Raw genomic sequence first — 23,336 nt, 5'->3', positions numbered from 1 at the left:
CAGTCACAGTCGTGTGGCAGACCCTGTCACTGAAATGATGGGTTGGTTAAAGTGTGCATGTCCTGTTTATACAACATAAGGGTGGGTGGGAGGGCCCAAGGACAATTCCATCTTGCACCTCTTTTTTCTTTCATTTTTCTTTGCGTCATGTGCTGTTTGGGGAGTATTTTTTTGAAGGGCCATCCTGCGTGACACTGCAGTGCCACTCCTAGATGGGCCAGGTGTTTGTGTCGGCCACTAGGGTCGCTTATCTTGCTCACACAGCTACCTCATTGCGCCTCTTTTTTTCTTTGCGTCATGTGCTGTTTGGGGAGTGTTTTTTGGAAGGGCCATCCTGCGTGACACTGCAGTGCCACTCCTAGATGGGCCAGGTGTTTGTGTCGGCCACTAGGGTCGCTTAGCTTACTCACACAGCTACCTCATTGCGCCTCTTTTTTTCTTTGCGTCATGTGCTGTTTGGGGGTGTTTTTTGGAAGGGCCATCCTGCGTGACACTGCAGTGCCACTCCTAGATGGGCCAGGTGTTTGTGTCGGCCACTAGGGTCGCTTAGCTTAGTCATCCAGCGACCTCGGTGCAAATTTTAGGACTAAAAATAATAGTGTGAGGTGTTCAGAATAGACTGAAAATGAGTGGAAATTATGGTTTTTGAGGTTAATAATACTTTGGGATCAAAATGACCCCCAAATTCTATGATTTAAGCTGTTTTTTAGTGTTTTTTGAAAAAAACACCCGAATCCAAAACACACCCGAATCCGACAAAAAAAATTCGGTGAGGTTTTGCCAAAACGCGGTCGAACCCAAAACACGGCCGCGGAACCGAACCCAAAACGCAAAACCCGAAAAATTTCAAGTGCACATCTCTACTCTCCTCGTGATTTCCCAAATGGGGCTGTGCAGCAGGAGCCACTGTGTACCCGCAGCACTGCCGGCCGCCGGGCTCTGCAGCCTCCCCGCTCCCCGGCAGCTGCTCTACATGTCAATGTGCTGCTACTGTCTCTGTTTGCACTGGCACCACAACTCTGCTGAGTGGAGGAGAGGCTGGAGTTGTGGTGCCAGTGCAAACAGAGACAGTAGCAGCACATTTGACATGTAGAGCAGCTGCCGGGGAGCGGGGAGGCTGCAGAGCCCGGCGGCCGGCAGTGCTGCGGGTACACAGCGGCTCCTGCTGCACAGCCCCATTTGGGAAATCACGAGGAGAGGTCTGAAGGAACCTGGGAGGATTGGTGAAAGATACCTTGATGTGTTTATCCACACTTTCCCTGATGTAAGCATACATGTGAGCATCTCCCTAGTTTCTGTACTGATAATAGTGATGGGAAAAGAAACCTTTATGAAAATTTTCTCTAAGGCTTTATGTAAGAACATTGTGAGCACACAATTGACTGTTTACCACAAGGGTGACCCCATAAGAACTTTAAGAAACAAGCACTACCCATACGGAGGAAGATTGAGGATTCACCCTATGATATATTTATACTCAACCGTGCTAGGATATAGGAACTGAGATCTTCCTTTCTTATCTTTTTTTCCCCTCTCATGATCTGAACCGACGGAGACGGCTGGAAAATCTTTCCTCGGCAGAAGACTTCAGGAAATCCTTCTGGAATCATATGAGAACTTATAATTTATATTATATTATTTACGGCATTGTTGATGTATGGAGCGCTACTGAAAGTGTGTACCAAAAATCCTTTTTATATTGCTATATTTGACCTGCAATGATTTTGTCTCCTATTGTCAGAAATTTTTTGTACAACATGTTTGTCTATTGTCGCAATAAAAACAGTTTACATTAAAAAAAAATCATGTTACTCCCGGATTATCAACGTCAATATTTTAAATGTTATTACCTTGGATATCATTTTCAATCAGAAATGTATCCAATCCTTTTTTAAATGCATTTACAGAGTCCGCCATTACCACCTTCCCTGGCAGGGAATTCCAAATTCTTATTGTCCTAACAGTGAAGAACCCTTTTGTCCGTTGCGTACGGAATTTTCTCTCCTCCAGCCTCAGTGAGTGCCCACGCGTCCTAAACAGTGTTCTTTTAATAAATAATTCCTCTGATAACTCTTTGTAATGTTCCTTTACATATTTGAAGATATTAATAATGTCTCCTCTTAGACGCCTCTTTTCCAGTGTATACATATTCAACCTAGTAAGCCTTTCCTTGTAATCCAGTCCCTCTAGCCCTTTAACCAATTTATTAGCTCACCTTTGAAACGTCTCAAGTTCACCGATATCTTTTTTTTTTTTTTTATACAGTGGTGCCCAAAACTGAACACAATATTTCAGGTGCGGTCATACCAATGATTTGTACAGCGGCATGATTACACTCTCATCCCTTGTCTCAATTCCTCATTTTATGCACGCTAGCACCTTACTTGCCTTCTTTACTGTGCTTTGACATTATATACGGTTATTAAATTTACTATCAATGAGTACCCCCAAATCTTTCTCCAATACTGTTACACCTAGACTTTACCTATTTAATATGTAGGATGCAAGTTTGTTTTTAGTCCCGAAATGCATAACCTTGCATTTTTCTATATTGAACCTCATTCTACATTTAGACGCCCAGATTTCAAGTTTAGATAAATCATTCTGCAGAAACTCCACATCTAATATCCAAATTAATTACCTTACACAGTTTAGTATCATCTGCATAGATTGACAATGTGCTTTCCAGGCCTATTTCTAGGTCATTGATATGTTGAACAGTAGTGGCCCGTGTACGGACCCTTGTGGTATTCCGCTGACTTCCCGTTGACCACGACTTGCTGGACCCTGTTATCCTGCCAGTTACTTATCCATGTACAAACAGTTTTTCCTAGCCCAAGCTCCTTTAATTTGATGATCAGTCTCCTGTGAGGCACTGTATCAAAGGCTTTTACAAAATCTAAGTAGAACACATCCACTGCTTTTCCCTGGTCAAGATTATCGTTCACTTCCTCGTAGAAGCTAATTAAGTTAGTTCACACGATCAGGACACTTGCAGGGGTGCTTTGGATTGGTGGTCCAGGACCAATTCACATTATTCATATTATTTATGGTCAATGTAATAGGCAAAACCAGTGCTGATGGCTCCCAATCATAAAGTATGTGGACAAACAGAAGCAAATCTTGTCCCTCACCACACAATTGAACCCAAGGATGATATATAAACACAATTTACTTAATTGAATATTTATTTTTACATTTCTCAATAAGAAACTTTTGGCCCAGGAGTGCGGTGGGAAATAATTCTGATACTCTAGGGCGCCGTGATTTAAAAAACGTTAGGGAACCACTGGGCTACACTTTAGTGTGACCAGTACTTGCAGATTTTCATAATATTGCATGGAGGTTTAGTGAGAAATGTTTGAGACTGCACAGTGACAATCCAGAGTTGTGCTCAGATGTATGAAACAGTCTCCTGATGCTCTAAACTTGACATGTTAAACTAGCATCCCTATTGGGGTCATTTTAGGGAACATGAAAAGTACAGAGGGCCAGGTTCCTGGACAGGGGGTGTGACCAGGGGAGTGGACAGATCTGCAGTAGGTTTATGGACATTTTGTGTGCCAGATTTCAAGCCATTTTCCTACAACTCTAATAAAGAAATATCTGATGCACCTTTGTATGCCAGCCCAGAACCAATTTATGCTCCTATGTATGCCTTAGTATCCATTCATGCCCGTATATGCCAGCCCAGAGCCCCTTTATGCCCCTTTTTATGTAACCAGTCCCACTCATTTCCCTATATATATGCTAGACCACCCCCCATGTCCTTTTACATGACATCAGAGATTTCCTCATGCCCTTTATATGCTAGAGACCAATCATAATATGCCACCAGTGTCAATCCCCTTATGCCAGCAGGGTCAGCAGCCATTTTATGCTGGCAGCCCTGATCCTGTCCTCATTCCTCATACAGACACTTCCAGCTCCAGTCCATATCCAGGCAGCACTCCTCTGTCTCCACCGCAGCCAGGCCAGCACTCTGTCCAATCCGCCTGCACAACACACACATGCGACTGCTCCAGACTCCTTACTGCCAATCAGATGCTGCTGCCCCCTCTCTGATATCACAACTCACTGCAGCACGCTGCTCACGCCCTAAGAAGGAGTCAAACAATCAGCATTGATGTAACATTTATAATTTGCATACTATAAAAGTATACAGAGCAGCTGATTGGTTGCCGTGGGCCACTTCTCCACTGGCTCACTTCTCCACTTTTATCACTGCTTAGTACATCTCCCTATTATTCCCTGAAAACACCTGTTTTCAGGGGTAACCACAACTATTTAAATCACCTTGATGTATCACAGGGGGACCGCAGCAGATATCTCTGTTATGTGCTCCGATACCTCCATTTCCGTTGGCAACCACCGCCCCCATAGTTTTCTATGGGGGATGTGATGCTGCCAGATTTACCAAGCTCTAGATTGGCTCTCACAGCTATGCATATTGCAATGCGATTTTGGGTGCTAATTTCACATCCAGATCGCATTGAGATTATGATTAATGTTAAATAGACCCCTATATACCTTTAATAGTCACTTGTAATGTCAGTGCAGCTGTTGCCTCCTGCAGTGGGTCATTGCACATGACCGCACACAGCAATAGTCTTATATTTCTGCTCTTACTTGCTTTAGCTCTTGTGGCGTTAGGTTTTATACAACAGTTGCATACCCTCCAACATAACCCATTTCATAAGGTACAAAATGCTCTGTTCCTGGACTTCCTTGCCAGTAGCGGCTCCAGAGTTGGGGCTGCAGCACAGTCCAAAATTCAGATAGGGTAGCCACACAAACTGGCAAACATTGCTGGCCGGGACTTATTGGCTGTTGGTGTGGCTCCCCTATTTGAATTTTGGACTGTGCTGCAGCCCCACCTCCGCAACTGCCACTGGCAAGGAAATCCAGGAACATGGCATTTTGTACATAATGGAATGGGTCATGTTGGAGGGTATGCAGTTGCACCTCGTAAATGCTGGAGAAGCTTGACAATCCTTTGTCAGGTTCTTTGTGCAGTTCCTATCTGCATTACAGGAGTCTGTACCACCTATGTAAATAATGTTCATACAGTACCTGACTTTGTTTAGTATCACAGGTTCCTTTGCGGTATTGATATTATATACTGATATTATATGAATGTTCATCCACTTTAATACTCGCTACCATTCACAATAATACATTTATCTTGAAATTTTAAGGTGAGTCTTTTTGATGCTGAGACTGTTGTCTGTAAAGTGCCATGCGCCCTACAGAAAAAAGTCTTACTTCCGAGGTAGGAACATAATGTATAGAAGTAGCCACAATCATCGCTGCTACATCATTGCTCATCGTTGCTACATCTGTGCTAAACCAGCTCTCGGCTTGACTAGGCGCGAATAGCCTGTCCCGAACTACAGCATTTGTTGCTCGAAAATCATGTGAATGGGGCGCATGCGTGTCTATGACACACGTGCCAGACGTACACGTTGTTGCGCCTGACAAGGCTAGATCACAGCAAGATGTAGCCACAATGAGCGTGGCTACATCTGTACATACTTTACTGGTACTGGCAGATTTGTCCTGTTTGTATTAGAAGATATGAGCAATTTATGACAAATTTCATTGACGTGAAAGATAATACAGGTTGAGCATCCCATATCCAAATATTCCAAAATACAGAATATTCTGAAATATGGAATTTTTTCAGTGAGCGTGAGATAGTGATAGTGATTTGTTTTCTGATGGTTCAATGTACACAAACTTTATTTATTACAAAAAATTGTTGCAAATATTGTATTAAATAACCTTCAGACTGTGTGTATATGAGTGTATATGAAACATAAATGCATTCTGTGCTTAGACTTAGGTCCCATCACCATGATATCTCATTATGGTATACAATTATTCCAAAATACGGAAAAATCCAATATCCAAAATACTTCTGGTCCCAAGCATTTTGAATAAGGGAGACTCAACCTGTGTTCTGTTTTAAAAGTTCCATTGCACTGCTCTGTGCACTCACTGACGCTTTTAGACATTTTCTTTATTGCCCTTTAAGTGCCCTGGTTACTTGCATTTAAAGCAAGCTATTGATTCCTTATTGTGTGACTTTACATCTGCTGCTTTAAGTGCCTTTTCAATGTCACTTGTTTCCGTGTTGTAAAGTTTCGTTTTACATAACTGTTCATTCGTATAAGCCTCAGTTACAAAGCATGGTTTTGCCTTGTAAATGATTCCCACTTTAAAAAAAAGTCAGAGTTCGGCCGGCCACCACTGATGGCATTACATCCGGCCCCATATATGATAAGAATGCTGTTTTGTTTTAAAAGTATTAACACATATATTTTATATTTTCTTCCAGATTTTTAGAAGCAGGAGGTAAAGTTATCAATTCAGCGACTTGGCACCAGTAAGTTTAAACAGAGTTACTTGATTTTACATTCAGTTTGATAATTCTATGATTTGTACATGCTTTGTTGCATTGTGTACCCTATCTGGCTACCTTCTGTGTTATTCACCAAGACCAACTGTTGTAGCCAATGCACAAAACATACTGATCTGTGTTATGTTACAAGGCAAGATACAGATGTGTCCTCATACAATTAGGTTTGTTGTGACGTAGTGCAAGACGCCTGACACCACTTAGTACTCCACCGCAAATCACCTGGTGCTGGTTAGATACTCCCCCACAGGTAGTACTTTCAAGATGTTGCTATGGGGTCCATAAAGTTCTAGTTACTCCGCTGCTTCACAGAGTGATTTACTAAAGATTACACAAGACAAGGTACAAATAAATAAATCCCTAAAGGTGGGTAACCCACATTAATAATATATTGCTCTTTGAATTTGAAATCATGAAAAATGATCATATTTACAAATGTGGGATTGAGGCTCTGCAGAACTGGGCTGCAGTGTAACATTGAGTGGTATGTTATCTTTGTTTACAGGCTGTTTTTGCAAGTGACCGTGCCATCTGGCAGTGGTTGTCAGTCCATGCTCCCCCCATATCAGTGGCTACCTAGCACCTTGTATATTCCTGTACCATAACATGTACAATCTTTGCAGATGAGATGTGTGTGAGTGTCATTATCCGTATGAGGGAAAGGGGTGGTCTTCAGTATGCCGGCTACACCTGAGGGAAAGGCACTCCCTAGCGTTGGGGTGAGACACAAGCACATGTATTGATTATCAAATTTTCTTGCATCCAAGATGCCTATGGGTAGACCAATGTTTAAGTTTGTAATCACAGATAAAATGTTTGGTAACGCCTATTATAATATATTGGATTTGTTGAAGTTAGTACAATACGCTTTAATACAATTATTCTCCTTGCAATAAACAGCTATTATGTTGATGGGCACACAGCTTCTAAAGAAGATTTTCTGAGCCCCACTATTTTGGATACTTTGGCTTCAGAAATAGAGACTGTGATAAAGGTATGTATTTTCCTGCTTGTTTACGTCTAATTATTTTGATTGATTTTCCACATATAAGGTTAACAGCCATAAGCTCAGGGACAGTAACGCTGGTTCAGAACATTAGTAAGAAGCATCACAAGGGTAACAACAAAGGGTACATTTCAAAAGGAAAGATAAGCCCAGAACAGAAGCATAAAGAACAAGTTGACAAAGCTATATTCAAGCCTAGGCAAGACAAATATATGAGTAAACCTGTAACTATAAAAATAAAAAAGGAAATACAAGAAAGAAAAACAGAACATAAAATACTAAAGGACTTAAAGTCAATCAATCGAAACCAGTCATTTCAAAAGGTCTCATAGTTCTCAGATGTGGAGAGGAACAAGTGTATATATTCATCTAGAAAAGCCAGTCTGAGATAGTTGGAGGAGAGAAGGATTGCCAACGAATCAGGATAACTGTTTTGGCAGCATTGTTTAAATGTATCAGGGATATTATTATAAAAAAAAAAAAACGGACAATATAGTACAATGGCCTAATATATACACAGTAATAATAGTAGTGACTTATAAAAAAGCTAATGAGAAGAAAACATAAGCCACACAGAAAGTGTTCAACAAGGTCATTCCGACCACCACAGGTCATAACAAAGGGTAGAAATAAGTGGGCACTCATCATGGCTTAGGTTATGTCAGATTGTGTTTGGTCTGTGTCCCCGGAGGGGGCGCTAGTGGGTCAGTGGAGGTAGGAGGAAAGAGACGAGGAGGTTGTATCACGTTCTTGCGCATGAGCGCAATGGTATTTTATTCAGCAGATAAGTTTAAACAGAAATGCAGCAGAAATAATATATCAGATGAGAAAACACTTGGAATGATAACAAATAGTCTATGGCAATGGATGATAGGTGACTTGAGAAATCATATCCGGAAATATAAAACAACAGAATGAATGTCAATGAAATGATTCTGGTTTGAAAACCAGAGCAGGGTTTTAAAACAGAGAACTAAGGCAGTTGATGGTTATTGCAAACCTGAGCATAAGCAGGAGACCAACTCACAGTGCAGGTGATGAGGCACTGGCAGCAGCAAGCTGTGTCACAGGTGGAGGAATGAACACACCTGGAGTTTAGTCTTCAACTGCAGGCTGAAGCACACAAGGTGGTGATGAGTGTGAAGCCCAATGCAGGTTGCTGGTATTGCTGAGCCTTGAAGTTCCACGGGAGCAAGCAGAATCACCAGGAGTATAAGTTCTTAGCAGAGAACCAGGAACTCAGGAGAAACAGGAGCCGATCCTTTCATGCAGGTTGTCAGAATGACACAAAGTCCAGGATGCCTGTGAGGTGAAACTGTAGCCTCCTATATACCCCATGGTGTGCAGGGATTGGATGGAGGAAAGGACAGTGGGTGCGGCCACGCACCGGATTGGCCGCAGTATACTAGCTGTTTGGAAACTGTCATGGCGGCGCCCACGCCGCGGCCCAGCGGGGACGCGGCGCGCACACGCCCGCTGGCTCAGGAGCGCTCCCAGGACCCTGATGATGTCCCATGGCAGGGGCATAGGCGACAGGTGACCGCAGGGAGCCAGGACGGAGTCCGCAGCGGCGGACGGATGCCAGTCTGGTAAGTCGATTCCTGACAGGTTATGTCAAGGGTCCAGCATAAAGGGAAAAGAAGAAAAGCGTTCAGCTATCCTAGAATAAGGAAATGAGAGTGTAATAAGAAAAAAGAAGGGTCAAGCCAGTTGAAAAGTAAGCAAACATAGGGAACAAAAGCACTGAAGAGAAGTCAAGTTCAGTATTTTCAGCAGCCCCAGGAGTTGCCAAAGATTGCTTTCAAGGATGGACCGTTTGCCAGCATTTCCTCCGTAGAAGGCTCGTGGATGAAGGTTCAGGAGCAGAAGACTGTGCAAGTCAGAGATCTTGTGCTTCTCCAGATTCCGTGCCGAACAAAAGTCTCCAAGGTCAGGGTCCCTAAGAGACAACAGCCTCCCTTCATGAGCGACTTGGAAACTCAAAAGATAGCCTCATTTACATTTAATGTCCTATTGAAAGTACTTGCAGGTCTTGCTTGGAGGGAAGGGATTTCACTGCAGAGTACAAGTCTCTGTTTAGTGGCTTAGTCACATAGTGGCCGAGTAATGCCAGAACACGGGTAGGTCATGAAGGTATATCTGGTGGTCTGAAGAGACAAACAGAATGCAATAGGTACACACTACAACAGACGCAGATGGAGGCAAAAGCTCCCAAAGCTTACTCAGACTAGCTGCTGAAGCACCTCTTATGGGACCAGGAATTCTGCATCCAAAAACACAGAGCCTGGCCTCGGGCACACCTACAAAATGGGGTCAACGTGCCCCTGTTTTGTGGAATGGTCCCCATTACCTCCCCCACTCCGGCCGTCCCCCCCCCCCCCCCCGCCCCCACACACACACACACACACACACAACAGCTGCAGCATGTCAGTTATGCTGCAGCTAAGGGGGGTCAGTGAGCGATCACGCAGGACTCGTTCTGGAAATGCACAGACCCACAAACAAAAGTTTACATACATCTCTGATACAGGCCTATTGACATCTAATGACCAACTTATTTATAATATCAGGTTATCACTTTGGACTCCGCTTTCAGTGGATATATGATTAGGTAGCCAAAAATGATCTTCACTACTATTACATTTTAGTCATGTCTATCCATTTATGCTATGTAAGTAGCAATTGATTTAATAACGTTTACATTTTAATCTACCATTGTACCTGATAGATTGACCCTGCCTATGAAGTACTGTTTCTCTCCTGTACCATTTATATATGCAGCAGTGCCGTAACTAGACATTTTAGCGCTGTGTGCAAGAAACGGCATCGGCGCCCCTCCCCCTTAACGTAAACCGGCGGCAGTGCGCGCCATAGGCGTACGCAAAAAATATAGGGGTGTGGCTTCATTGGAAAGGGGTGTGGCCACAAAATAATACCAATTCATAATGGTGCACAGTAGTCTCCATAATTCAAATTACGCCGCACAGTAGCGCCACTACACCAGGTAGAGCCCCTTTTTACACATTACGGCAGACAGCTTCCCCCTTTTTACACATTACGGCAGACAGTGTCCCCCTTTTTACACATTACGGCAGACAGCGTGCCCTTTTTACACATTACGGCAGACAGCGTGCCCTTTTTACACATTACGGCAGACAGCGTCCCCTTTATTACACATTACGGCAGACAGCCTCCCCTTTTTTCATGTTACGGCAGGCAGAGTCCACCTTTTACACATTATGGCAGGATAGGTCCTCCTTTTACACATTATGGCAGGCAGAGTCCCCCTTTAACACAGTACGGCAAGCAGATTCCCCCATACACCCCCCCCCACCTACCCTTAGAGTGTAGTGTACTGTGGTGTAGTGTACTGTAGTGAAGTGTAGTGTAATATACTGTAGTGTAGTGAAGTGTAGTGTATTATAGTGTAGTGTAGTGAAGTGTACTGTGGTGTAGTGTAGTGTACTGTAGTGAAGTGTAGTGTAATATAGTGTAGTGAAGTGTAGTGTAGTATAGTGTAGTCTCTTACCCTCAGTCAACAGCCGCGCAGGTCTGAGCGGAGCCCTCTATATCCACTGAGCGGGCAGCGAGGAGGACTCTGGAAGCCACGGCACTCCCAGCTCTGCCTCTGGACGCTGACTGGTGCCACGCGACACTCGCACAGCACAGAGAAGCACAGAAGCGCTAGACCACCAGGGCTGTTCGAGGAGCGGATGAGGAGACTACCTTGCAACGGAGCAGCCGGGGTTGGTGCTGCGGCATGGTACACTCGCAGGGTAGGACAGCCAATCGGGTACAAGGCGCATCTGATGCGCTCCTAATCAAAAGTGCGCTGTGTGCAATGCACACAGCGCACACACCTAGTTACGGCACTGATATGCAGTACTAGTGGTAATTGTATATAACAGCTATATTTGTTTATTCTGATAACAAGCAAACTTTTTTTCTCTATTTTCTCTTACGTCCTAGAGGATGCTGGGGACTCCGTAAGGACCATGGGGTATAGACTGGCTCCGCAGTAGACATGGGCACTCTAAGACTTTAGATGGGTGTGAACTGGCTCCTCCCTCTATGCCCCTCCTCCAGACCTCAGTTAGATCCTGTGCTCAGAGGAGACTGGATGCACTGCAGGGGAGCTCTACTGAGTTTCTCTGAAAATACTTTTGTTAGGTTTTTTATTTTCAGGGAGCACTGCTGGCAACAGGCTCCCTGCTTCGTGGGACTGAGGGGAGAGAAGCAGACCTACTTTACTGATAGGCTCTGCTTCTTAGGCTACTGGACACCATTAGCTCCAGAGGGTCGGAACACAGGTGTCATCCTCGCTGTTCGTCCCGGAGCCGCGCCGCCGTCCTCCTCACAGAGCCGGAAGATAGAAGCCGGGTAAGTATATGAAGTAAGAAGACGACAAAGGCGGCAGAAGACTTCAGTTCTTCCGAGAGGTACCATGCAGCGGTCGCGCTGCGCGCCATTGCTCCCACACACACAGGCACAGCAAGAGTGCAGGGCGCAGGGGGGGGGGGCGCCCTGGGCAGCAATAATTACCTCACATAACACTGGCACCATTGTTAGATACTGTGGAGACAGTATATTATAAAACCCCCGCCAGTATAAAAAAATGAGCGGGACCGAAGCCAGCCGTCGAGGGGGCGGGGCTTGATCCTCCAGCACTAACCAGCGCCATTTTCTCCACAGCATGCTGCAGAGAAGCTGCTCCCGGACTCTCCCCTGCTGAACCAAGTAACAGGGGACAAAAAACGAGGGGGGGGGCACATTTATTTGGCGCAAATCATATATATAAAAAAGCGCTGTATAGGCTGGGACTGTGTTTTCAGTGTCTAGTGGCGCTAGGTGTGTGCTGGCATACTCTCTCTCTGTCTCTCCAAAGGGCCGTATTGGGGGGCTGTTATTCATATATCCCAGTGTGTGTGTGGGTGTCAGTACGTGTGTGTCGACATGTCTGAAGCGGAAGGCTCGTCTAGGGAGGATGCAGAGCAGATGGTGGTGGTGTCTCCGTCGGCAGAGCCGACACCTGATTGGTTGGACATGTGGAATGTGTTAAATGCTAATGTGACTTTAGTACATAAGAGATTGGACAAAGCAGAGTCCAAGGACAAAGCATGGAGTCAATCCATGGCTTTGACTGTGTCACAAGACCCTTCAGGGTCCTATAAACGTCCCTTTTCCCAGGTAGCAGACACTGATACTGACACGGATTCTGACTCCAGTGTCGACTATGATGATGCGAGGTTGCACCCAAGAGTGGCCAAGAGTATTCAATATATGATTATTGCAATAAAAGATGTATTACATATCACAGAGGACCCTTCTGTCCCTGACACGAGGGTCTGCATGTTTAAGGGAAAGAAACCTGAGGTAACGTTTCCCCCATCTCATGAGCTGAACGCTTTATTTGAAAAGGCTTGGGAAACTCCAGACAAGAGACTGCAGGTTCCCAAGAGAATTATTATGGCGTATCCTTTCCCCTCAAAGGACAGGTTATGGTGGGAATCCTCGCCCACGGTGGACAAGGCCTTGATGCGCTTATAAAAAAAGGTGGTGCTACCGTCCCCGGACACGGCGGCCCTAAAGGATCCTGCGGATCGCAGGCAGGAAACTACTTTAAAATCAATGTATGCCCATATGGGAGCCCTACTCAGGCCTGCAGTAGCGTCGGCATGGGTTGGTAGCGCAATTGCAGCGTGGGTAGATAACTTGTCATCTGACATTGACACCTTAGATAAGAATAGTATTTTGTTGACCTTGGGTTATATTAAGGACGCAGCGTTATATATGAGAGAGGCTGCGAGAGATATTGGGCTGTAGGGTTCAAGAGCCAATGCCATGGCAGTTTCTGCTAGAAGGTCCCTGTGGACCCGTCAATGGACAGGTGATGCTGATTCAAAGAGACATATGGAGGCTTTACCTTACAAGGGTGAAGTTTTATTTGGGGAGGGCCTCGCGGACCTGGTTTCCACAGCTACCGGTGGTAAGTCTTCTTTTTTGCCTTATGTTCCCCACAGAAAAAGAAAACACCTCAATACCAGATGCAGTCCTTTCGGTCGCATAAGTTCAGAAAGGGTCGGGACTCTTCCTTCCTCGCCAGAGGTAGAGATAGAGGGAAAAGAACACCAGCTACAGCTAGTTCCCAGGAACAAAAATCCTCCCCGGTCTCTACAAAATCCACTGCATGACGCTGGGGCTCCGCTGTGGGAGTCCGCACCGGTGGGGGCACGTCTTCGTCTCTTCAGCCAGGTCTGTGTTCAGTCGGATTTTGATCCTTGGGTGGTCGAAATTGTATCCCAAGGCTACAAACTGGAGTTCGAAGATGTGCCTCCACACCGATTTTTCAAATCGGCCTTGCCAGCTTCTCGCCCAGAGATGGAAATAGTTTAAGCTGCCATTCAAAAACTGTATCAACAGCAGGTGATTATCAAGGTTCCCCTAGGGCAACAGGGGAAAGGGTTTTATTCAACCCTGTTTGTGGTCCCGAAGCCGGATGGCTCGGTCAGACCAATTCTGAATCTAAAATCCCTAAACCTATATTTGAAAAGGTTCAAATTCAAGATGGAATGTCTCCGGGCAGTGATCTCCAGCCTGGAAGGGGGGGATTTTATGGTGTCACTAGACATAAAGGAGGCTTACCTTCATGTCCCCATATATCCTCCTCATCAGGCGTACCTGAGATTCGCTGTACAGGATTGTCATTACCAGTTTCAGACGTTGCCGTTTGGGCTTTCTACGGCCCCGAGAATTTTCACCAAGGTGATGGCGGAAATGATGGTGCTCCTGCGCAAGCAGGGGGTCACAATTATCCCATACTTGGACGATCTCCTGATAAAGGCGGAAAAAAGAGAGAGTTTTTCTCCCAATGGAAAAAGCCCAGGAACACCAGAGCATGGTCAAGGACCTGCTGAAACCAAAAAGAGTGTCAGTTCATCAATGCACTCGAGTATTTGGAAAAATGGTGGCGGCCTACGAGGCCATTCCGTTCGGCAGGTTCCATGCGAGAACTTTTCAGTGGGAGCTTCTGGACAAGTGGTCAGGATCCCAACTACAGATACATCAGAGGATAAGACTGTCCCCCAAGGCCAGGGTCTCTCTCCTGTGGTGGCTTCAGAGTGCTCACCTTCTAGAGGGTCGCAGGTTCGGCATTCAAGATTGGGTTCTTGTGACCACGGACGCGAGCCTCCGAGGATGGAAAGCTGTCGCACAAAGAATACATTTTCAGGGAATATGGTCAAGCCAGGAGGCTTGTCTCCACATCAATGTGCTGGAATTAAGGGCCATATACAACGGCCTTCAACAGGCGGAGAGTTTTCTTCGCAACCTACCCGTTCTGATCCAATCAGACAACGTCACAGCCGTGGCGCATGTAAACCGCCAGGGCAGGACAAGGAGCAGAGCAGCAATGGCAGAAGCCACCAGGATTCTTCACTGAGCGGAAAATCATGTAAGCGCTCTTTCAGCTGTCTTCATTCCGGGAGTGGACAACTGGGAAGCAGACTTCCTCAGCAGACACGATCTCCATCCAGGAGAGTGGGGACATCATCAAGAGGTCTTTGCAGAAATAACAAGTCGTTGGGGACTTCCTCCAATAGACATGATGGCGTCACGCCTCAACAAAAAGCTTCGGAAGTATTGTTCCAGGTCAAGGGACCCTCAGGCAGTGGCGGTGGACGCACTAGTGACACCGTGGGTGTTTCAGTCGGTCTATGTGTTCCCTCCACTTCCACTCATCTCAAAAATATTGAGAATCATAAGACGAACAAGAGTACAGGCAATACTCATTGTTCCAGATTGGCCTCGAAGGGCCTGGTATTCAGATCTTCAGGAAATGATCGCAGAAGATCAGTGGCCTCTTCCTCCCAGGGAGGACCTGTTGCAACAGGGGCCCTGTGTGTTCCAAAACTTACCGCGGTTATGTTTGACGGCATGGCGGTTGAACACCAAATCCTAGCTAGGAAAGGTATTCCGGGGTAAGTCATCCCTACTCTAATCAAAGCTAGGAAGGAGGTAACGGTGAAGCATTATCACCGTATCTGGAGGAAATATGTTTCTTGGTGTGAGGCCAAGTATGCTCCTACGGAAGATTTTCAGCTGGGTCGTTTTCTCCACTTTCTACAGACAGGAGTGGATATGGGCCTTAAGTTAGGCTCCATTAAGGTGCAGATTTCAGCCGTATCTATATTTTATCAGAAGGAATTGGCTTCTCTCCCAGAAGTCCAGACTTTTGTAAAGGGAGTGCCGCACATCCAACCTCCTTTTGTGCCCCCAGTGGCACCGTGGGACCTTAACGTGGTGTTACGATTCCTTAAATCACACTGGTTTGAACCTAGTTAAACAGTGAAGTTAAAATTTCTCACTTGGAAAGTGGTCATGTTGTTGGCCTTGGCATCTGCGAGGCGGGTGTCCGAATTGGCGGCTTTGTCTCACAAGAGCCCCTATCTGATTTTCCATGTGGATCGAGCGGAGTTGAGAACTCGTCCTCAATTTCTACCTAAGGTGGTTTCGTCGTTCCATATGAACCAACCTATTGTGGTGCCTGTGGCTACGGGTGACTTGGAGGATTCCAATTCACTTGATGTAGTCAGGGCCTTAAAAATTTATGCAGCCAGGATGGCTCGAGTTAGGAAAACAGAGGCACTGTTTGTCCTGTATGCAGCCAACAAGGTTGGCGCTCCTGCTTCTAAGCAGACTATTGCCAGCTGGATCTGTAACACGATTCAGCAGGCTCATTCTACGGCGGGATTGCCGTTACTGAATTCGGTAAAGGCCCATTCCACTAGGAAGGTGGGCTCTTCTTGGGCGGCTGCCCGAGGCGTCTCGGCATTACAGCTGTGCCGAGCAGCTACTTGGTCGGGTTCAAGCACTTTTGCAAAATTCTACAAGTTTGATACCCTGGCTGATGAGGACCTCATGTTTGCTCAATCGGTGCTGCAGAGTCATCCGCACTCTCCCGCCCGGTCTGGAGCTTTGGTATAATCCCCATGGTCCTCTAGGACGTAAGAGAAAATAAGATTTTAAACCTACCGGTAAATCTTTTTCTCCTAGTCCGTAGAGGATGCTAGGCGCCCGTCCCAGTGCGGACAATTTCTGCAAGACTTGTATATAGTTGTTGCTTACATAAGGGTTATGTTACAGTTGTGATCAGTCTCGGGCTGATGCTGTTTTATTCATACTTTTAACTGGTTTGGTATATTCCATGTTGTACGGTGTGTATGGTGTGGGCTGGTATGTATCTTGCCCTTAGATTAACAAAAATCCTTTCCTCGTACTGTCCGTCTCCTCTGGGCACAGTTTCTCTAACTGAGGCCTGGAGGAGGGCCATAGAGGGAGGAGCCAGTGCACATCCATACTAAAAGTTATTTATAGTGCCTATGTCTCCTGCGGAGCCCGTCTATACCCCATGGTCCTTACGGAGTCCCCAGCATCCTCTACGGACTAGGAGAAAAAGATTTACCGGTAGGTTTAAAATCTTATTTTTTTTTATAGATAGTTAATGAAATTGTTCCAGGAAAGTCAGTCTGGTTGGGCGAAACCAGTTCTGCATATGGAGGTGGATCCCTGGGATTATCGAATACATACATAGATGGCTTTATGTAAGTACATACTGTAAGCTATACATTTTAGATGTGTTTAGAAAATGGTGATTTAGAAGTGATATTTAAGAAACTCTAAAATGTAATGTTCAAATGCCATCAAAGTGTTTTGGAGGCAATAGTGGTGTTTGTATGTATTTAACAGCCAGTGTACACAGATGGAGAGGTATTTCATTAGACGAGTTGATGTTTAATTTACATTTTAGAAGTACTGTTGGAATATACAGGATGAGGCAAAAAACCTCCCAGATTTTAAAGGTTAAAAAAAGGCTTGGTAAAAGCTATTCAATGTTTTAGTCCATTATCTAAAAGTGCATGGAATACAGTTTATGTTCAATTGGTTTTGAATATGATATCGTCTAGATCAGGGGTGGGGAACCTTTTTTCTACCGAGGGCCATTTGGATATTTATAAAATCCTTCGGGGGCCATACAAAAATTCTCAACTTAAAAAATTACCCTGCCCCCCAGTAGGTCTGCCCCTTAGAGGTACCTCGCCAAAAAATGGGTGTGGCCAGTTAAAATGGGACGTGATACACATATGCCCCCAATAGTGCGGTGCCAGATCCACAATTGCCCCCACAGTGCCAGGTATACAGATGCCCCCACAGTGCCAGGTATACAAATGCCCCTCACAGTGCCAGGTATACAAATGTCCCCACAGTGCCAGGTATACAGATGTCCCCACAGTGCCAGGTATACAGATGTCCCCACGGTGCCAGGTATACAAATGCCCCTCACAGTGCCAGGTATACAGATGCCCCCACAGTGCCAGGCATACAAATGCCCCTCACAGTGCCAGGTATACAGATGTCCCCACAGTGCCAGGTATACAAATGCCCCTCACAGTACCAGGTATACAGATGCCCCCACAGTGCCAGGTATACAAATGCCCCTCACAGTGCCAGGTATACAGATGTCCCCACAGTGCCAGGTATACAAATGCCCCTCACAGTGCCAGGTATACAGATGCCCCCACAGTGCCAGGTATACAAATGCCCCTCACAGTGCCAGGTATACAAATGCCCCTCACAGTGCCAGGTATACAAATGCCCCTCACAGTGCCAGGTATATAGATGTCCCCACAGTGCCAGGTATACAGATGTCCCCACAGTGCCAGGTATACAGATGTCCCCACAGTGCCAGGTATACAAATGCCCCTCACAGTGCCAGGTATACAGATGCCCCCACAGTGCCAGGTATACAGATGCTCTGCCCTGCCCCCCCCCTCCCCTCCGTGCTGCTTTCGGCGGGACACGGAGGAGAGCGCGGCTATGTTGGGCGGCGGCGGCATGTAGGACTTGAAACCAGCCGCCGGTTCGAAAGCCAATCAGAGCTCGCGGACCGGCAGCCGCGGCTTCTGATTGGCTGCCGGTCCGCGAGCTCTGATTGGCTCACAAACCGGCGGCTGGTTTCAAGTCATACACGCCGCCGCTCCCACCCGACAGCCGCGCTCTCCTCCCTGTTCTGACAGCTGAGACACGCTGCTGCCGGACTGAGCGGCAGCGTGTCTCACTGACACAAGCTGGTGGGCCGGACCAAATGGCTTTGCGGGCCTTATACGGCCCGCGGGCCGGAGGTTCCCCACCCCTGGTCTAGATGGTGGCCTTCATTCATGATACACATTTGTACATACCTCCCAACTTTTCGCTGGACGAAATAGGGACTCTCGCGCGTCGAAGCCGTGCGCCAACCCGAAAAGTGGGTGTGGCCTCACCTGAGTGAGCGTGGCCTCGCCAAACAGCCCGTTTTTCTGCCTTTTGGGGGCGTGCCCAGTGCTCCCCGAGCAGCTGGCCAGCCCCCGCTCCCCTCCTAGCTCTGAATACATGCCGTGCGCGTGCACACGGCATGTATTCTGTGATCACCGGCTGCTTTGCAGAGCAGAGCAGCGGGTGATCAAAGCCTCCCTCCAACTGCCCCCCCCCCCCCCCCCACACCCGCGGGACACTGCTGCCCACGGGTGGGACAGCGGAACAGGGTCCGAATAGCAGGACTGTCCCGCTGAAAGCGGGACAGTTGGGAGGTATGTTTGTAGCTGATTTCTGAAGCTTCGCATCACTCAGTGGTTCATTTCCGACGTTATCACTGCAATTTCCTGATGAAGCTCACTCACTCACATTTGTCTGGCTACATTAACAAGCAGAATTTTCATTATTGGCAGTAAACAATCCTCATAAGCTTCATGAAATTCTTCTACACAGCCAACGGGGCCATCTGAAAGGCTGCTACACGCCAAGAAATGACGATATAATTTTCCAAACCAGCTCAAAACCAATTGAAAATAAACTGTATTACAATTTTGAATAGCATTTACCATGCCTTTTTTGTTAACCATTACAATCTGGGAGTTTTGGATTTTTTTGCCTCACCCTGTACATCAGGGGTGGCCAGACTTTTGGAGTCTGCGATCTACTTTGAAAGCTAAAAAGCTTTTGTGATCTATCTAGGAGGAATAATAGCGCGCGCCGTAGGCGTGCGCGCCCAAAAAGGGCGTGGCATAACAAAAAGTGGGCGTGGTATAACAAAAAGTGGGCGTGACATAACAAAAAAGGGACGTAGCCTTGCTGCACAGAGTGTAATGACTGCCTCACACGAAATAACACATTGGCCCCCACAGGTAAAAACCTCAAACACATATGCTCCCACAGTGCCAGATACACACATGCCCCCACAGTGCCATGTTCCCACAGTGCCAGAAATGCCCCCACAGTGCCAGATATGACCCCACAGTGCCAGATACAGATATGACCCCACAGTGCCATGTGCCCACAGTGCTAGATATCCCCCACAGTGCCAGATTATAGATATGCCCCCACAGTGCCAGATATGACTCCACAGTGCCAGATACAGATATGCCCCCACAGTGCCATGTGCCCACAGTGCTAGATATGCCCCACAGTGCCAGATTACAGATATGCCCCCACAGTGCCATGTGCCCACAGTGCCAGATATGCCCCAACAGTGCCAGATTACAGATATGCCCCCACAGTGCCATGTGCCCACAGTGCCAGATATGACCCCACAGTGCCAGATACAGATATGCCCCCACAGTACCAGATATGACCCCACAGTGCCAGATACAGATATGCCCCCACAGTGCCATGTGCCCACAGTGCTAGATATGCCCCCACAGTGCCAGATTATAGATATGCCCCCACAGTGCCAGATATGCCCCCACAGTGCCATGTGCCCACAGTGCCAGATATGACCCCACAGTGCCAGATTACAGATATGCCCCCACAGTGCCAGATATGCCCCCACAGTGCCATGTGCCCACAGTGCCAGATATGCCCCCACAGTGCCACATATGACCCACATTGCCAGATATGCCCCCACTGAGCCATGTGCCCACAATGCCAGATATGCCCCCATAGTAGAGCTCATCGTTACTGTGTGGTGAGCGCAGCGCAACGCAGCGCGCGCTTCTCCTGCCTGCCGTCCTGCTTTTCAGTCTGATCTCCGGCGGTGACGGCAGCCAGCGTGTATGTCTCAAATCAGGCGCCGGTCCGCGAGCTCTCATTGGCTAACGAACCGGCACCTGATTTGAGCCATACACTCCGCTGTCACTGCCGGAGACCAGACAGAGGGGCAGGGCGGCAGGCAGGAGAGGCGCGGCTTCGGGTGGCTGGGCGGAGGATCGCGATCGACTGGTCGCATGTCCGCGATCGACTGTTTGGCCACCCCTGCTGTACATAGAGCACTAGTACTAGTAAGTGAGCTTTGCTGTGGAGTTTTTGCTAGTAGTTCTGCAGAGCTGCTTAGCATACTGTAATACATTTTTTACTACTAACACTTTACTGTATGCGTAATATACTTTTTTTTTCTATCAAACAGGTGGCTAGACAAACTGGGAATGTCGGCGAAACTGGGAATCGATGTTGTGATGAGACAGGCACTTTTTGGGGCAGGATCATATAACTTGGTGGATTCTGATTTTGAACCTCTACCTGTGAGTCTTTGTCTTTGCCCTCCTTATTTGTCAATTTATGTTCTACATACTCTATTAATATTTAGGGGGAATTCAATTATCTGTTGCAATTTACTGCAGGCTAATTGACTCCCCGGGGCTATCTAATTAGCCCCGAAGCACGGCAGCCTGCAGCACTTATCAGGGATTTTTTTCGGGACATCAGCAGGCTCTGGAAAAAAAAAAACGTAATTAGCCGGTTTTCGTGAATCGGGTAGTAAAAATACATACGTCCATAAACTTATCACGAAAAACTATGTCTTTTCACCGAAAACAGTCTAATTGAATTCCCCCCTTGTTTGTTATAATTTTATCAATGCTAATTCTAAGGGGTATATTTACTAAAAAGCCCGTTTGTAGAAGTGGAGATGTTGCCCACAGCAACCATTATTATGGCTCTATCAAAGGCTACATTTCAGTTGGGTTTATGACTCATTATGTCTGCCTCTTCCTATTGTATATACAACTTCCTCTTTGTATTGTTAGAATCACAGTCTTATTCTGTAAGTATAGATGTTGTTGGGACAATGCGTACAGAACGATTGTGCAATGTCAATTTGGCATACAGTGAAGAACCTTTTTTATGTCACAGCGCAGCTAAGGGAAGAGAAGACCATTAAGTAATCAAAGTCAAGTTAGGCATTGAGGAGCACATAAGATATGGGGAAGCATAAAGAAGAAAGTACAAGAGACATGGAAAGTTGATAATGGGAGCAAAAGATGAAAATAGACATGCCTAGCTGATATCAGTCAGTTAACATTGTGCCATGATGTCCTATCTAAATGAAGTGGTACGCACATGCTTGGATGCAACATGATGTATTTGGTGACTGTACAGAAGTAGGTATCTCAACAGTCCAGAGTGCTTACAGATTTTACCTTTTAAGGCCACCTCTTCAAAAAAGGGTGACTTCAGTGTTGCAAAGAAGGATCAGAACGTTCAGTAATACCAGCAATGCAGCACAGTCCATTCATTGGAGGATGGTAGTCCACAAAGTTGTGCTATAAGTCTTGTAGCGAGTCGAGAGCTGCACTCAAGTTACCTGTTGTGAGAGCCCAGGCCTGTACAAGTCTTGGGTCAAAGCCCAAGGTTTATCAGAGGTGTGAGTTTCCATCACTTGACATAGTAGACCTTTATCTATAAATATGTGGTTCCCTTCATTTCTAATTTCTTGTCCTACCCATTGTCTCAACTTGTCTCTTTTGGGGTCAGCTCCCTGGTTCACTTATAAGAGCCTGGTCAAGTCACTTATAGCACTGCCCCCCCCCCCCCCCCCCTTCTCCACCAGCCCCCACCACATGCTGTTATGTGTGATCTGCGGAGAGTCCATGGAGCTCACAGCAGGGGCGGCTCCAGACCTATTAGCACACTGAGGGAAAAATGTAGAAGCGCCCCCTACCCCTGCTTCGCAACTTTATTTTATCAAACGCTAAATATATTTTTTTTTCACCCCCCCCTACACACACAATTAGCAGCCTTACACATAATGCCCACAGTAGTGTTCCTTACATATAATGTCCACAGTACAGTGTCAGATACACAAAACGTTCCAGTAACATGGTACACATACATCCCCAATAGTGTAGTGCCAAATGCACATATGCCCCCAGTAGTGCCAGATACACATTATATGCCCCCAGCAGTGCCATACCAGATACACATTATATGCCCCCAGCAATGCTGCCAGATACACATTATATGCGCCCACAGTACTGCCAGATACACATTATATGCGCCCACAGTACTGCTAGATACACATTATATGCGCCCACAGTACTGCCAGATACACATTATATGCCACCACAGTGCTGCCAGATACACATTATATGCCCCCACAGTGCTGCCAGATACACAAATGCCCCCACAGTGCTGCTAGATACACATTATATGCCCCCAGTAGTGCTTGTCAGATACACTAATGCCCCCAGTAGTGCTTGTCAGATACACTAATGCCCCCAGTAGTGCTGCCAGATACACTAATGCCCCCACAGTGCTGCCAGATACACTAATGCCCCCACAGTGCTGCCAGATACACTAATGCCCCCACAGTGCTGCGCTGCCAGATTCACATTATATGCCCCCACAGTGCTGCGCTGCCAGATACACATTATATGCCCCCACAGTGCTGCCAGATACACATTATATGCCCCCACAGTGCTGCCATAAACACCAATGCCCCCACAGTGCTGCCAGATACACTAATGCCCCCAGTGCTGCCAGATACACAAATGCCAGATTATGATACACCGTGCTGCCAGATACACACATCCCCCACAGTGCTGCGCTGCCAGATAAACAAATGTCCCCGGTGCCAGATAACCGGATCCCAGTGCGCGGGGATGG

At 46.6% G+C, this 23,336-nt stretch overlaps 1 protein-coding gene across 2 annotated transcripts in view; it reads left to right on the top strand.

Moving 5' to 3' along the window:
* HPSE (heparanase) overlaps nucleotides 1-23,336 on the top strand; it is an 87,552-nt gene that overhangs the window by 35,538 nt on the left and 28,678 nt on the right. For both annotated transcript variants that reach the window (XM_063919734.1, XM_063919731.1), the window contains exons 6-9: nucleotides 6,341-6,388; nucleotides 7,322-7,415; nucleotides 16,920-17,026; nucleotides 20,860-20,974. In XM_063919734.1, coding sequence (XP_063775804.1) covers nucleotides 6,341-6,388; nucleotides 7,322-7,415; nucleotides 16,920-17,026; nucleotides 20,860-20,974 — 364 coding nt within the window. The remainder of the gene's footprint in view (nucleotides 1-6,340; nucleotides 6,389-7,321; nucleotides 7,416-16,919; nucleotides 17,027-20,859; nucleotides 20,975-23,336) is intronic.

Source organism: Pseudophryne corroboree, chromosome 1, assembly GCF_028390025.1.
Source record: "Pseudophryne corroboree isolate aPseCor3 chromosome 1, aPseCor3.hap2, whole genome shotgun sequence".
NCBI lineage: Eukaryota > Metazoa > Chordata > Amphibia > Anura > Myobatrachidae > Pseudophryne > Pseudophryne corroboree.
This window is presented reverse-complemented; position numbering and strand designations above follow the sequence as displayed.